This window comes from Rhyacophila brunnea, unplaced genomic scaffold, assembly GCF_057557595.1.
Source record: "Rhyacophila brunnea isolate RB1 unplaced genomic scaffold, BYU_Rbru_1.0 scaffold_3, whole genome shotgun sequence".
Taxonomy (NCBI): domain Eukaryota; kingdom Metazoa; phylum Arthropoda; class Insecta; order Trichoptera; family Rhyacophilidae; genus Rhyacophila; species Rhyacophila brunnea.
In genome coordinates this window covers 650006-667588 of record NW_028232965.1, presented here as the reverse complement: position 1 = coordinate 667588, position 17583 = coordinate 650006, and the positions used below count along the sequence as shown (strand labels likewise).

Genomic DNA, 17583 nt, shown 5'->3' with positions numbered 1-17583 from the left:
CGCCATGAAAAACTGCTTGGCACGTCAGACAGTCGATAAATATTATTTTGGAAATTTTGGCACGCGTACGTATTAAATTTCGTCAACCCTGCTATAAAGTATAATGGTATCAAATATCGACATATTATTATTTTCTTTTGATAATGATTTTATAGCTAGCAAAGAGGTTGCATATTATAAATTCATAATTTATTATCGACACAACTACCATGGCTACACAGTATTATTAACTGGCAACAATGTGATAAGGCAAACGTCAAATCAAAACCATAGATAAGTCAAACAAGTAACTACTCGAGACGTCCAATTAATATTTTCGGTGTATGTTTTACAATACAATCCCAATAAAAAAAGGTCTTATATTTATATACATATTTTAGGAGAATAAGGGATTAAATTGTCAAAATGACTACACGGCCAGAGGATCACAGAAGAAAATGGGATAAAGATGAATATGAAAAGCTAGCTACCGAACGCTTGCAGGAAGAACTCGATTTGGAAGAATCAAAAAAGAAGAAAGGTAAAATAATGTTTCATTTAATAAATAATTGTGCAAGCTCGATTTGACTTCGAAATCGTATTGTGTATGTGTGTATATCATGTAACATAAACTCATGCAGAAATCAGGAGGGATACTGATTTGGACCATTCAAATTCCATTTTTATTTGATAGCATTTACATTTGTGGATGTGCGCTAGGTTTCAAACAAATGTTTGTGCGTGTGCATTTAGTGCCGAGCCACACCGGGCGACTCTGGTCCCGAGACCAGTCGCCGAGACCAGACCGATGATGCAGTTATATGGACCATGCCACACCTGGTCGCCCAGTAGTCGCGCAAGCAATAAAGTCGGGCGATCGGTAAAATCTCGTTCTTGCGCTCGGTCTGATCTCGCGGTCTCTTTGGTCGGGCGACCGGTAGCGATGTATGAAAACATATAGTTATGTATTGAGTGCTGCCACACCGGGCGATTAGTCGCGGGCAGCCACGCCATTATATTTATTATTTTTTGCATACTTGCGTGTACATTCATTATTATTTTTATTATTGGCTGCCTCTCTGGTCGCCCGAGTAAATCGCACGAGGAGACCAGTCGCGCGACTGCTCTCGATACCAGAGTCGCCCGGTGTGGCTTGGCTCTTATATAGGGGCAGAAGTTTACAAACAATTGTGTATTTTTTGCGGGAAGGTGTATGTCTGTACTAGACTGATATTTATTTGTACTTTGTATGAATTATAGGACCGCCAGTTAAGAGGGAATTATTAAAACAGAGAGATTACAAAGTTGACCTCGACTCCAGACTCGGGAAAAGTGTAGTCATAAATAAAAACACTCCTTCGTCTCAGTCTGGTGGATATTACTGCAATGTGTGCGACTGCGTAGTGAAAGACTCAATCAATTTTTTGGACCACATAAATGGAAAAAAACATCAACGCAATCTGGGAATGTCAATGAAAGTTGAAAGAAGTTCTCTCGATCAGGTAAATTAGAACATCCCCACTATGTATTAATGCATAAATATCAATAAAATCATTATTTTTAATAAATTCCTGAAATTTTTGATAACAAGGATATAGTATTATCACCGATGGCCGGGCAGTTACCACGTCGGCTTATAATGTGGGTCCCGGGTCTGACAAATTTTCATATTGTTTTTAAATGTGTGTTTAAACCAGAGTATGGACCTAATAGGTTCAGAGTAATCAGCCAAACCTTCCAACTGAAATTCAATAGATAAGGCAAATTGAGAGCTTACATATTTAATACACCCTATCCCACAAAAGGCAGAAGGCTAAGAAACTGTTTTAATGTAAAATAGATCTTTTTGTTCTCCGACCCTAATCCACTGCCCCCATACCACATGTTCTGAGACCAGAGTTACCAGAGCCCGAATCTTTTCTTCGCTACACACTGCATATCGGTTAAAACAATGTCAGCAATTGCCGAACACGCGAACACGGGTCACAAATTTGACTTTGAGACCAAGATATTATAAGATAGACCCAGAGCCAAAATAAGGAATATTTTTTTACTTTACCATGCTATCGAAATTCACTTATACCGTACCCTGACAGCATTGGCGGCTCTTTGCCAGATAATTTGGGAGGTCAGTTTTAAATAATTTTATATTATTTTATTTTGCCTTTTCGTTGTACACTTAAAAGACGTATAGCAAATTGGCTTTTTATACATTATAAAAGAAGTGCTATAAATTGTTAGATAGTTAGATTAAAAAGATAGGTACCTACTTACCCTTCAAAAAAATGTATATTTTCACATCAAACAATCAAAAATATTTAATAAAAACTCCGTAGCTTTTTAGCTTCATTTTTCATTAAACTGTCACTATCAGAAAAAGTGTTGTGTACTGTTATGAAATGGCGGGATCATTTATATATAAACACTTTTTATATTTCCACTGATTTTATTAGAAGGTAACTTTTATGATTGATATAGCAGATTACATTTTAAAGGGTAACATTCATACAATGGTTTAACTGTTTAACACAATGAATGCAGTCGATGCGTTTTAGTCAAAGGTTGTATTTAAACTAAACTAAAAAGCTATTTTTGGTTGAGTACTATACTATTACAAAACAAACAAAGACATTGCATATGAAACTTTCAGACAACAATAGGAAGTTTGAAATAATAAAAATATAAAAAGGTTAACCAGATAAAAATAATAAGGTTGAAACAATGCTTGGTAGGTAAAACAAAACATGCTTGATGAAATCATGAGGTAATAATAATTAATAACAGAACAACGTTTTATACCTGTTTCCTTTAACACACTGAAAAATGTATTGTTATCTCTTTCTCGGACAATGACGAAAATCTTGCCTATGCTGCGTCAAAACAAATTAAAAAAAAGACTGGCGAAATGTGTGCTTTCTCCGTTTCACATATGGAAAATGAGAGAGAAAGAGAAATATTAAGAAATATTTTATCCCGGCGTATTCCCAAATGACCCAAAGTATAGCGACCGAGCGGATTCCGTCTGTTTGAATTTTATACACACAGTTCGTCCGTCCGTGTGCGTCTCGCCTTGACGTGTTAGCCGATAATTATTATAATACATTGTACCTACATAGATTGTAAGATGTTTATTTTTGGAGGGTCATTGACCAAATGACCTAATAGACCAGCCGCCATTGCCTGACAGTATTAATAGAGATGATGGGCTTCGTTTAAAAATATGGCTTCCAGCATTTTCAACAAAATCCAATATCCTATCTGGTATCTGTGGTCGCCGCAATTGAGTGCAATGAGCCCGAAATGTCGAAGAACTAAAAAGGAAAAAAACATGGTGACAACCCAAAAATCTATTGCAATAATATACATATTACAAGAAATGAAAATATAATTAATATTAAATTCTACAGGTTTTTAAAAGGTTGGTCGATAGCTATTTCGGTTGTAACACCATTATCAAGACTATTCAGATAGGCCTTTTGCCTTTGCTTAAATACTATACGTGTATAGATAGAGACAGAATACATTTTCTTATTCGTTCCAGCAATATTATGAATTTGTACACTTATTATTTTTGTTGTTTATTATTAATAGGATCATTAACGGAAAATTGTTACAGATTTCACCTTATCTTTTTATATTATAGAATAGAAATGGAAGGTGGCATTAAATATTTTTAGATGCTAAAAAATTTTAAACATTAAGTACAGCTATATTATATTCCATGTGTATTTATGGAATAATTTAACTTTAAAAAACGAATTTGATGTATCACATTGATCTCGTGTGGTGATCATTGTTAATCATGCATCGAATAATGATGATAGATTATATGAGTACATATGTCCCATTTATTCAATTTGAATTGCATAGTGGTAATTGACTGCTAGACTGCTGTCTACTGTGTTTCTCATATTATAAATCTTTCAAAGATTTTTTCCAATTAATACAAAAGAGAAATTTCATTCCCCTCATTATAAATCTAGTGCGGTATTGTGCCCAATGCATTTTTCTACTTAAAATTTTCAGGTTAAAGCTCGCTTCCAGTCAAATAAAAAGAAATTAGAAGAAAAACAAAAAGATTACGAACTGGAGAGCCGGTTGCGAGAAGCAGCTGAAGAGGAGCAGCGATTGAAAGAGCATCGCCGCGAGAGGCGCAAAGACCGTAAGCGGAAACTTCAAGATGACGATGCCGTCGACGACAGTGCTCAAACTAATCCTGACATAGCTAATATCATGGGGTTCTCAGGATTCGGTGGATCAAAGAAATAATTAATCTTATCAAATTTCAATTTATAAATTGTGTCATAACCAATTATGGGATAAGTGCTGCATTGATTTGTTGACTTCCACGTCGTGATAGCGAATTTAATGTACTCAACATTTTAATGAACATTACTATTCCTTCAATAAGTCTGCCACTCTTCATTTTCCTAAACTCCTCTTATGACAACTCGTGTACCTTTTATATCATATTCTCGAAATAAACATCTTTATCAATGATGACATTAATTTTATACTGAACAGATGTTATTATAAAGACAAAAATAAACTGAAAAATATACGACAGCTGGTGTTTTTTTAAATAGAATAATTTTAATTATTATTATTCCCTTTTTCGGACTAAATTGATAATTAATATTTCAGTATGATCATCAGTTTCATAATTATATGGTATGAATGAATAATGAAACTTGCAAATTTGATATTGATTATCTAAATCAAACTATGCTCACCAATTAGTCCAGATAATGGAGATTCTATTGTAGAGCATCCAAACCAGTAAACCGGGTAACTGTATGTCTAAACTTAATGAAATCTGGGTAATTTTACTCTTTTAACCGTCCAATGACTTAATGAGGGGCAAGTAAATAAATTCAAGAAATACAGGCCCCCTGAATATCCTACTACTGATATTGAATGCGCTTTACGTTTACATGACAAACTTTAATACAGACGTAAATATCAAAATTAACATATATTCTCTGAGTCAAACACGTGTTTAAGTTTATCTCATTTCTCTACACCCAAGAATCATAGTCTTACAGCTACGCCCAGAAGATAATCTTCCCACTTCCCATTATTTTTGTTTTCTCTGGTACATACATATTATGTTGTATAATATTTAAAAGTTATATTTCTATTTTTATATACACATTGTAGGTATATCGTTATATTTGAATATATTTATAATTTATGTAGGTAGATTAATTTTTTTATGATTTTTTCAAAAGGTTCATTATCTACTTTTGTTTTCTTATAACTTGTAACATATTTTAAAATTTGTGACGTTATTATTTCTATCAAAAATATTAAAACATGCAAAAATATTAACAATCTGCCTCTATTTTATCGTAAAAAACCCGCTAACCGGTAAGTATTTCCCCCCCCCCCCCCCCCCCCCCCCCCCGATTAATTTGGTACCCTGTACCTACTCTACTTAATAAGCTCTTCATATATCTAACGTGTCAATAGGCAGCTCCACACTATATAATATGTCGAAGCCTGTCAGTTTTATTCGCATTAAAGTGTTGAGCCACGCATTATTCTGTGCTTAGAATTTAAATTTAAATTCCATCAAGCCTCAGTCGATTATATGAATTTTTTTAATAAAATCATGTTTATAACTGCTATGAGTTACTTATTGGAAACATCCGAGTAAAACTCAGTCGCCAGGCGAGGCCTCCAAAGCGAGAACGAATTGACGTTGAGAAGCTCCGACACCGAAGAATTCGGACCGACTTCGAAACTGCTGTACGAGATAGTGTAGATCGTATCTACGAGCGGCACAAATCTGAATCCGACCTCATTGAGGCGGACTGGAGCCTCATAAATAGTGCGATTGTGTCGTCGGCTCGTACCGTCCTTGGTACCAGAAGGAGTTAGCAGCCAAAGTGGATGTCTGACGAAACGTGGGTTGAAATTGGTGAACGAGCCAGGCTGAAAGCCCTGAGAGACGAGGAGAGAGACCCCGACCGAACCGAGGACCGCCGGACTGACTACCAGACCCAAGACAGGGTAGTCAAACGATCCGTGCGGTTGGACAAGCGCAATTTTATGAACCCGCAAATTGAAGCGGCAGAGGAGGCAGCAAGCAGAAATGACACCAGGAAACTCTTCCGAATCACCCGTGAAGTCTGCGGCAGGCGACCACCGACTCCCGGAGCCATTCGTGGTCCCAGTGGAGCAATAGAGTCTGACGCAGAATGCGTCAAGAAGATTTGGAAGAATCATTTCTGCGGAGTGCTGAACCGCCCACCCCCCTTGGATCCCTTTGACATATCTGCGGAAGCTTTACTTTTGGACATTCCCCGAGCGACCGACATTTCCGATTGCCCGCCCACGCACACCGAGATAAAATCGGCTGTGAAAAGGCTCAAGAACGGAAAGGCACCGGGGGGAGACGGGATTCATCCTGAATTCCTCAAGTACAGCTTGAGCGCAATCCTGCACCCTATGTTTCATCTGATGACAAAGGTGTGGGAAGAAGAGCGCTGCCCAAGGGACTGGGTGAACGGTGAAATCATCACACTTCTTAAAAAAGGTGACCCTCTAAGCTGCGACAATTACCGAGGCATTACGCTACTCAGTGTTCCGGGAAAGATTTTGGCAAACATCATTTTGATGAGAATAAGGGACCCAATAATGCACGTCCTCAGGAAAAACCAAGCCGGGTTTCTACCTGGTCGAGCGTGTGCAGACCAAATCCACAACCTTCGATGTCTTCTCCAGCAGAGCCATGAGTTGAACAGTCCGATGGCCTGCTGTTTTGTGGATTATGAGAAGGCTTTCGACAGTCCGCACCGCCCCTCCCTCTGGATGATACTGGGAGCATACGGGATCCCTCCCAAGATCATTGCCATAATCAAAAGCCTGCACGAGAATAGCGAATGCTGTGTCAGAATTGGAGACACTGTCACGGAATGGTTCGGGGTCACGACCGGAGTCAGACAGGGTTGTGTCCTTGCACCGTTTCTCTTTATCATTCTCTTTGACTTCATACTACGGAAGTCAATACCACCCGACCGAGGCATACCTGTTACCCCCACGGTGAAGCTATGCGACCTGGAATACGCCGATGATGCTGTCCTATTCGACAACTCAATCGAGGGCATTCAAGAGACAATCGACAGGTTGCATAACAACTCCTCTCGCGTTGGTTTGAAAATCAACGCGAAGAAAACCAACGTCTTGTGCAATAGCACCTGTCCTGATCCAGATTTCCCTCTGATTAGCGATGGACAAAGCATCGAGAGCGTCGACAGCTTCAAGTACCTGGGGGTACACATCACGGGAGATGGCATTTTGCAGAAAGAGCTCGCCATCCGAATGGGAATGGCTGGAGCAACATTCAACTCGATGTGAAATGTCTGGGACTCACGATTGTACTCGGTCAAAACCAAATGCCGCCTATTCGACGCTTGCATTCTGACGGTGCTGCTTTACGGTAGCGAATCATGGCACCTTACGAAGGCTCAGAGCAACCGTATACTGAGCTTCGAAAACAGATGTTTGCGACGAATACTGGGTGTGCGGTGGTATGACTTTAGGAGCAACGAGGAGATAAGAGAACGTACCAAGCAGCCTCTCATCACGCTGAAAGTGAAGAGGCGACGTTGGACCTGGCTCGGCCACGTGCTGCGGATGCCAGAAGATAACTTTAACCTGGCTTGCCTGTTCTTCAAGCCGACCGGATTCCGGCGTCCTGGAAGGCCGCTAAATACAATCTACAGAGTGTATACGGCGGAGCTACGGGATGCTGGTTTGACCTGGAACGAAGCAAGAAGACTGGCGAGCGCCAGGGATTCTTGGAGGCGCCGCGTGGTGTCCATATGCTCCAGTTAAGGGGCGGATATGGGCAAAGAAAGAAGAAGATGTCATTGAGTCATCCCATCTATTTCTTATAAATAAATAGTGTTCAATCCGGCTTTTTGATAACAAACTGTTCTTGAACTCAGAAGTTAATCCAATTAAAGACATGTCATAATAAACATGGTACAAATTAAATTTAGTTACAGTCATTATCATTTGCCTAATTGTTGTTATATGACTGTTGGTGTGTTTCGATTTCCTGCTTCACATTCTATTAATTATTATATTTCATTGGCGTACTGAAATATTCTTTCAAAAACTATACAAATTAATTTATCATTCATCAGATTTAAGTGGACTTATACCAGAGATGGCATACTAATGACAAGCATGTCACTTAGTGACATGCCACTCCATGTAACCGATGGCGAGCCGCCGTATCCACAGTATTCATTCTGAGCTAAATCAAGTCTGATCAAATTGATAGCTAGTGCAGCGTATATTTTTACAGACTTTTTACTCAATAAAGACTGACGACAATGGTGGCGTCATGACTTGTATGAAAGAAGAAGCAGTTCTTCTTTACTTCACAAGTTTGCAGTATCTTTTTCGCATTTCTAAACAGGCCATCGGCACTATCGTCCCGGAAGTCTGTCAGGCGATCATCGATGGATTAAAAGAACATGTCATGGTAATATATATTTATTTTCTGAAAAAATACATCGAACCAAATCATCTATATTCATATCCAACTACATACTACAAGGAGAGTAATTATAAGTTTCCGAATGTGATATAATAGGCGGTGTAGGTGTTGAAGACGTAGAACGATTGTTATCGTGCGTGTTTGCAGCAGAAGACGTAGTTTGTTGGTTCCCAATTGAGTAATCATAATGCTTTGGAAAATCATAATAACCTTGATCAGCACGCATAATTATCTGAAATATTTCATGTTTGGCAGAATTTTTAGTTTCCCATCTATAATTTTTTTCATTTTCTCAATTATAAAATCAAATCTATGTGATGCCAAAATGTTAATAATTTTCTGTTTGCAAACCGCAATACTTTCATACATAACACATCCTATTTCTGCACATGCATCTTCATCCATCATCATCATTCATCTTCTTTTAAATGCTTTGTAAAGTAATTTTTGTCTTTTGGGTCCCATTTGTAAAGCACTTTTGTAAACATCAATTGAAAGTAGGCATTTCTCCTCATTCTAGTCAGCAGTCATGTTCACGTAAAAGGATGCATAATAACACCATTGAAGTATTTTCACTGTTTGCGGCGAGCAATGGGTAGCGCGCCTCGAGCTGCTCGCGAACTAATTATTTGGCGTCCATACTGGTTTCTGTATCTGCCATGGTCACAGTTACGGCTCACTAATGAGTACCCCATTTTAGAAAATTTTTAAACAAGGAAAAAAAATTTTAAACAATAAAAGATATGCCTTCGGCTAGAAACACGGTGAGTAATAGAATTCTTAAAAATCATGTTTTTCATTTTTTACCCATGAAAAACTGCCGGCACGTCAGACAGTAGAAAAATAATATTTGAGAAATTTTGGCACGCATACTTAAAAAGGTTCGCAAACTCTGCCCCATACCAAACCCAGCTGAGAATTCTGTATTGCTGAAATTCATTTATAGTTTTTAATGTCTAATTGATTTCAAGAAATGTATCATTATCTTATTACATTTTTTATTAGTATCCAAATGTAAAACAAAATCAATTGGATAAGTAAGGATTTCAAAAAGCATGACCGCATACTTTGGTGCAAGTGTTAGGAGCAAAGTCTGTAGGAAGTGGTGTGGTCATCCAAAAGATTTACCTCTCTATCACTCTAAATAAAACATAATATTAAGGTATGCATCAGTATTTCTGAAATATTGTCCACAATTATCTGATAGGGATTATAATACGATGTATTAATTACTATTGTCTCCCAATTAAAGGTACCTCCATGTGATTTATAATGTATTAAGGAAAAACAAAAAAATTGCAGGGTTTCAAGACACTATTTTTCATAACAAACTTCTTATGAATAAAACAAAATACCTATGATTCTTTCAAAATTTAGATATGTTTCTGTTGAATAAAATGGATGTTTTTAAATGATTCCTATTTGTCCTGTTACTGTCTCTCAATGTTGTTTTTCAACAGTTTTGTGTTTTTATGATTCTTCACAGCTACCAATTATTGCAAATCATATACCCCGCCAGTTTAGCTAATCTGTTGAGTAAAAATATGGTGTGCATCCAACCATACTATTGCATTTTCATTGTCAAGTAATCAAGGTTAAATCATGACTACATTAAATTTACTGGCATTTCTACATGTGGACGTATACTACAATTACACGAATGATGGGAGGGTCTTTTGTTCACAAATAAAAGGGTATTATGTTACAATTATTTCAATACTACATGTTTGTTCTGCACGGGTATAAAAACCAAGCCCAAAGTCACAACCTTTTCAGTATGTAATTTTGTACACGATGAAGCGTTGCATTCGGTACAGTAGACATCTCACGCTTTTCGTTGTTTTAAATTTCATCGCTTACTCCTGTTGCATTAGGGTAAGTAAAAATCGTAGAAAATATTCTTGGCAATGCTAGAGAAAGTACCTACTCTAGTAATATAATAATGGAAAATTCTGAATTTGTTTCAGGAAAATAGTTTTCAGCTGCAAAATAAAGTGAAAGAAAACTTCCATAATGATGGTAAGTGAAAATGACATTATATAGTTCATTTCAGGCGTGGGTTGACTTTTGCAGGGCAAGAGGTACCTGTAATTTTCTTGCCATATATTACAATATATAATATTAATTTACCAGGTACCTACTCATTCAAAAAAATTAATACCTTCAACAAAAAATCAGTATAAAATAAAAATATTCAAATGAAAGCATGAGAGTTATGAAAAAAATTTACACTGTATACCTACTGTAAATTATTCTTGAATATCTATGTACAGTACACTCTCAGTAATCCGCCACTCGATTATTCGCTGTTATTTTTACTAGTAGAAAGCACAAAATCAAGCTCTATAATTCGCCGGTATTCGATTGTCAAATTCAGTAGTTCGCCACGTACATGTATACAACGCAGATGAGACGGGTTTATTTTGTTATTTTGTATTAACTTCTCCTTCGTAAAACGTACGTTCATCACGAAGAAAGTAATGTACCAGGGAGGAAAGTGCCCAAGGACCACATCATAATTATGCAATGCTCCAATGCAACCGGGACACACAAAATGAAGCTTTTGGTCATAGGGAAAGCCAGGAATCAGAAGCCATTCAAGAATATCTGCCTCACTGAACAACTTGTCGTGTCAAGTGATTTACTGTTTAATATTTAGTTAATAAAGTTGTTTATAAATATGTATAATTTAGTAAATACTTGATTTGCTAGTAGATACGAAATACATGTTTTAATTTTTACCATATTTTGTATGTATGCACAATAATACGCCGCTTTCACTAATTGGACACTAATTGTCTGGTTTTTGGGGTGACGGATTACTGAGAGAGTACTGTAATATATATAAAATTACTAATTACTACTCTTTCACAGAATTCTAAGTGGTTTTTGTGTGATAAGAACAGTATTTTGACTATAAAATTATATAGTAAAAAAACAAAAAAAAACTTAGCCTGTAAGTACATATGTTCAACAACCTACCTTCTTAATACCTAACATTATGGTGACGCTGTAGATGCTTTCAGTTTGCCGATTATAGATTATAGCTTACCATTGTTCATTCCTTTTTTATTTATAGTTTTTATTTAGTCTCATTAGCTAATTCCATGAAATTCCCAAATTGTTTACGAATAACGACATCTTAATGCGCTTACCTACTGAATGTATTAATAATATTTATATTATAATGTTTGAGACTTTCACAGTTGTTTGTCATCGTAATAGATTTTTAGAGTTTCCACCGCGTGTTGTTCCTTCTTCTTTTCTCGACATTTCAGGGTCATTGCAGAGGCATTTCTCAAGAGATAATACGTGTTGATGAAGTGTACAGACTGTATGTGTATGAATGTGAACGGCGCTCTAAGTTTGTCAAAATGGATCCATTAAATGTTAAAAATGTCCTGTTATAACATTTTGTTATCTATACTGTACGACATGAAATGTCCTATAACATTTTTTTTTTGTGATTGTCAATCTAAATATTCTAAATAATAATGATTATTCATAAGTGAGCCTCAGCAAATAAATCTCCAAGCACAAAAGGTCTGGATGAATGACTTCCAGTTAATTCAATCGTTGACCTTAATAATCCTTCGTTCAGCTTCATTTTCATATTATATTTAGGCCCTTTTTCTATAAAAGAAGGTTGTCTTCAACATCTTTTTGTTATCCTATATTTGAAATAGTATGTAGTTATTATTTATTTTGTAACTAAATTATACAAGAAAATAATACTGTAAACTGGGTTCTTCTATTTTGTTTTCATAATTTTTACTCCAAGTGTATAGGGGTTGACTTAAGAGGACGTTCTACAGAATTGGCCTTGAGAATTGAAAATATGATTTTTTAACATCTGGTCCATAATATCTGGTCTACTAGTTAATATAAAAAGGTCGTGTGAAAGTTGTTTGTGTCAATAAATTTGGTCTATGACTGATCAGACTCATATTTCACATTTATTTCATCAGGGCTGTCGAAGACATAAATCATAAATAATTATAATTTTAAATTTTTATTTATAATATGTATTATTTAAGTTTTGTGCATCTAATGCCGGGTCCACAATGGCAACAAGTTAAGTTGCTGGCAACCTCGTTAGATTTTACGATAATTATGATGATTATCGTAAAATTTCTTAAGCAATTATGGTAAGTATCGTAAAATTTAATGAGGTTGCCAGCAACTTGTTGCCAGTGTGGAAATGGCTTAATATCCACTGTGGTTCACGTAGTGGCATGGACCTGGGGTTAACTAATTCAGGAAGTCAACACCCATGATAGAATTTTTTCCAGTTTTGGTTGCATTATACCTATTCCAAAACTCTTCTTTAAAATTCGTTTCCGATTTTATAAATAGAAATTTCTCGGTGTACATAGTAAACAAATCTACGAATAAAAAAAGACAAGAAGGAACATACTGATTCATCGCAGTAAAATCTGGCAATCAAATTCGCCATTTTGAAAAGCGACGATTTTGCGTAAACAAATATCACGTGGTCTGTACGTGTGCGGCAAACTTCGAATGTGTTTGTAATTTTGTGTATTTTATGTTTGTGTATCACGCATTGTCGGCCATATTTGCCGGCCTTTCTGATTGCCGTGATTTGTACACATCTTCCTTCCTGTCTTTTTTTATTCGTAGAAACAAACAGTATTTTTTATTAGTTATATGAAGTTGGCATTGAATTTGTTATAAAATAATACACAATTAAAAGATTTTGAAATAGAAAAAAACACATTTCCAAGCTTTCAGCCGTGCTCACTCATGCATGTCATTCGTCATTTAGATAAGTATATACACATTTTGATGTTATCTTTGCAAAGTGCGAATGTAATGTTTTCAAATAATTGATATGGATTAATTATACCATCGTATTATTTTCTCGAAATCATAAACATACTATAATAGTATTTGAGTATCAACCTATGTTCAATTTGAATTGGGTTATAATACTAATATACCCGTATATATATCAATAGTATGTTTGCTACAAAATCCACCCAAGTTATCAGTACGTACTTGCACAGGTTTGATTAAAAACTATGATGAAATTAACATTTTAAAAATATTAATGCTTAATATTATTTTGACAGCCCTGTTTTCTGATCAGCTTCATCTCGCAGGTGTTCATAAAATAATAATAATGCTCCGCGGCGCGCGGCAGACAATATCAGTAATAATAATAATGTTTCTTGAAATAAAATCTCCGATGATTAGTGATTTTTGCGAAAAGATCGATTTAAATTAACGTAGTTACGACGCCGAGGTCCTTTTCATACTGAATTATATTTGAATATCGAGCTCTTCAGCGGCCCCTTAACAGACTTATATTTCATTTTATAGTCAGTAGCATTACATTGTATAGATTTTGATGGTTTAGGTTTGAATCCCACCAGCTAACTGAAATTCACGTGTTGTTTTTCCAATCAGTATCAACCTAAGGCATGTTTGTGATTTCTCCCATTTTTTCTGTCCATTTCAACCGAATTATAATAATTTTATGTTATAAATGCATTCACTAAATCAGCTGAATTGCGTATATAACCAAAACAAATTTAACAAAAATAAACTCATTATATTTTTACAGAAATTCAGTATGGCTCCTATCAACTGGCTCCGCAAGCTGAGTATGCAAGGTATAAAATTGCGGCTAGAATGCTCGACTCAATGAACAATGGACTCAACAGAAAGAAAAGACAAACGGAGTTGATGGACCTTGAAAATCCAAAAGATACCGAATCGATTGATGATGCCGAAGAGGAAGGTTTCTGGACGAGAGTTGCTCGAGTGGCTCTCAATATACTCAAAAGATTCATGACCTGGTTGAATGAATAAGATCAAACCATGATAACTCATTATTCTTGCAATATAACTAATGTATATAGTTATGAAAGATTACACTGGTTTATGCAAATCGAGGTCACACAACTTAATTATAATATATTATATGTAATAAAATATCAAATTCATGTAACATGTATTTAAATCAACTAACCATTTGAGAGTTCCTCTAATACTAGTGAGGTAAGTAAATATTTTTTTATATTTAAAAGCTTGAAGTTACATTAATTGTGTTTGCATAAAACAGTTAAATTTTTTCAATCATGTTCTTTTACTTGTAGATAATAAGAGTAGCAACTTGATAAATAGCACCAGAGACAATAATTTTCTATAATGTAGTGTTAAGTATGAAATGTAAAGATGCATTCTTAATAAAGTATTTTTTCATTGTATTCACACTCATAGAACATTGGTAAATTTATACATACGTCACAATATAAACTTACATTAGTCAAAGAAAATATCACAAAATGTTTGATTACTATTGTCCTGTTAACGGGAGGGGAGTACTTATTATGGTGCTCTGATATATTATTATTAATGGGGTTACATTACAACCCAGTGTGAGCCCTGTCCACCTCCAACATTACTTTAAAACATCTCCTTTTACATTGAGAGTCAGCCACCAAAGTTGTTGTCTCCCAGTGGGTCATCACTCCTTATGCCGTGTCCACACCGGCAACAAGTTGCTGGCAACCTCATTAAATTTCATGATAATTATCAAAAATTATTTTAATCGAAATTTAATGAGGTTGCCAGCAACTTATTGCCAATGTGGACAGTCTCTTAAGGGGCCTGTAAACGAGCATAAAAAATTGCAGATTGCCGTTACAATTGCCAAAAAAATGGTCTAACTATTGCCCAGTTGCTGGGCAATGTATGACCCGTCAGTGTCAGGCAAGTGAGGCTGATGTATTTTGTGTGTACACGTGATAACAACGGCCGGCAATGAAGTTTCTGCACCATATCTCGTCCTAAATTATCACATAAACAAATCTAAAATAAAATAAGGATTTCGATCGGGTCCTACTTAAACAAACGTGAAACAATAAGTAATATAAACCAGAAATTAGTTATTGATAATTGTTTATTTAAAAACTTTACAAGAATGACAAAAATTTACTTTTAGTAGGTACCTATTTGTTAAATACAAATAGTGCGAAGAAAAAGAAAGTAGATGCAGTTATGTAGAAAGCAACACTGATTAGTTGTATTCCTACTATTATACTGCCAGTCACTCTTTGATTTTTGCCAACTGGAGATTCATACAGTAGTTAAATGTATTTATTCAGGGTGTTCAACTCTTCGATTGCTCACATTGTTCCAGATCCAGACGTTTGCAGCTTTGATAATTAATTGACCTTTTCATATTTTGATCATTATATAGTTTGGCTTCCACGCAGTGTTGCCATCTTTTCAAAGTGGAATTATAGTACAGAGCCTCCAAAATTATAGTATTTGGGGAAAAAATATAGTACACATTGTCTCAGAAAAATAATAACAGAGAATTTGAGGAACTCCGAGACCCCTTTTTATGTAGGTATGTTTTCCTGTAGAATTTCTTCTAAGTTTAAGCTCATCACTTGTGTTCTTCACATGACTGTATTTCTTGATAATGATATGTAAGAGAAGAGATAAGAACTAGCAGATTTTAAGCTGGAACGTCGAGTAGTTTTGACTCGTTTGAACAAGAAATACTACAATATATTATTACGTTCGCGATCGACCTACTGGCCATCCTTGATCTATAGAGTGTATACGGCGGAGCTACGGGATCCTGGTTTGACCTGGAACGAAGCAAGAAGACTGGCGAGGGACAGGGATTCTTGGAGGCGCCGCGTGGTGTCCATATGCTCCGACCAAGGGGCGAATATGGCCGAAGTAGAATTATTTTCACAGAAAATTATAATAAAACAGCGTGTTAAAAAACTTTGGTGAAAAATACTTTATTTCTTATGAAGATTAAAAATAATAATTATAAACACAGTTGAAAACCAAGTATGAAAAAATACAAAATTTTACAGTTATTAATTATCTGAACAGTATTACTACTTTACAGAAGGAAGCTTTTGTAGGTACACCTAAGTATTGTTTGTATTTTGATATAAACATAAACAATAATAAATACACGACTTTTCATTTAAGGCCATGCATTAGTTGAGGCACGGTCTAAAAAGATCGTTGCTGGGCGATGCGCGGACTGCGGGTCGCGGGTGCAAATGACACCTGTCAAACGAAATATTATTTTTCATATAAATCCAACATACGTTCATTTTATGTTCTGTTTATTGTTCTATTAGTAACAATAATAATATATTCATTGACATGTTTTCTTTTTAAAGTAAATGGGTAACGTTTTTAGTCATCTTTACACGATTTTAGAATTAATTGACCCGTCGCCATCACGCAGCAAAGTGACGTGCTTCCGACTCGAGATTCTCTCAGTGAATGGCAGCGAGTCCAAAATTTCGTCGCGCCTACAGTTGGAAATTATTTGGCGTTTCACTGATGCGTCACCTTAAGCAGGTTTATTGCCAATTGTCATTTTCACCATCCAAGAAATTTATACTTAAATTAGACCACAGATGCATTTCTTTGTAGATCAATTGACATGGAAAATGAGAAAAATTACAATTGCTAGTATACAGAAGAGGTTTCTTAAGAGATTTTTTTATGAGAAATTATTTATTAGGTCCATGTTTTGGATCCAAACCCATATTGAAAAACAACATGTGAATTTGCTGATTCGAACCGTTGACCCACTACTCCATGGTCTTTACCAGTCATTCATCGCTGGCGCTTAATACAATCAAGAAAATATAATGCTTAAAAATCTACCATCTGATTTTTGCAAAATCATTACTTAATCCTTTCAACGCGGACGGCACACCTGTTGTGTCCTCATTAGTTGGCCATTCGATATAATTAGCATGTTATTTAAATGTGGTAAATAAATAGTAATATAATGCTCCGTGGTCAACAAGTTAATTTATGAACGCATTACACAATCCAATTACTTAGTATTATCCTTATATATATTTTTTTTGAGTATGTTGTTTATGATGACAATGTTTTAATGTGACAGGTTTATTGTGTACCTATTCATAGTGGTATCATTGGCACCAGCAACTAAAATTTATCATTCACAAGGCTGGATTTACCATACGGCTGAAGGGGATATAACGAATGGTCATTTTTAATACCATGTTAAAAATTATTTTCAAAATACCACTGACTAAAAAAAATTT

General features: G+C 35.6%; 2 protein-coding genes across 2 annotated transcripts; both read left to right on the top strand.

Annotated features, from left to right (window-relative positions):
* The first annotated feature begins 269 nt into the window (after nucleotides 1-269).
* LOC147067722 (zinc finger matrin-type protein 2) lies at nucleotides 270-4545 on the top strand. Its single transcript, XM_085951987.1, has 3 exons — nucleotides 270-520; nucleotides 1240-1481; nucleotides 4006-4545. Exons 1-3 carry the CDS (start codon nucleotides 406-408, stop codon nucleotides 4246-4248), a joined length of 600 nt encoding a protein of 199 aa, XP_085808113.1. The 5' UTR covers nucleotides 270-405; the 3' UTR covers nucleotides 4249-4545.
* Nucleotides 4546-10274: 5729 nt separating this feature from the next.
* Nucleotides 10275-14738, top strand: LOC147067721 (uncharacterized). The gene is made up of 3 exons (XM_085952944.1): nucleotides 10275-10369; nucleotides 10462-10513; nucleotides 14082-14738. Exons 1-3 carry the CDS (start codon nucleotides 10289-10291, stop codon nucleotides 14327-14329), a joined length of 381 nt encoding a protein of 126 aa, XP_085809070.1. The 5' UTR covers nucleotides 10275-10288; the 3' UTR covers nucleotides 14330-14738.
* Nucleotides 14739-17583: the final 2845 nt, after the last annotated feature.

Coding starts and splice junctions, on each gene's coding strand:
- LOC147067722 (XM_085951987.1), top strand. CDS start 406: ATGACTACACGGCCAGAGGATCACAGAAGAAAATGGGATAAAGATGAA. Junction 521..1,239: donor AGAATCAAAAAAGAAGAAAG/GTAAAATAATGT, acceptor TATGAATTATAG/GACCGCCAGTTAAGAGGGAA. Junction 1,482..4,005: donor AAAGAAGTTCTCTCGATCAG/GTAAATTAGAAC, acceptor TAAAATTTTCAG/GTTAAAGCTCGCTTCCAGTC.
- LOC147067721 (XM_085952944.1), top strand. CDS start 10,289: ATGAAGCGTTGCATTCGGTACAGTAGACATCTCACGCTTTTCGTTGTT. Junction 10,370..10,461: donor CTTACTCCTGTTGCATTAGG/GTAAGTAAAAAT, acceptor AATTTGTTTCAG/GAAAATAGTTTTCAGCTGCA. Junction 10,514..14,081: donor AGAAAACTTCCATAATGATG/GTAAGTGAAAAT, acceptor ATATTTTTACAG/AAATTCAGTATGGCTCCTAT.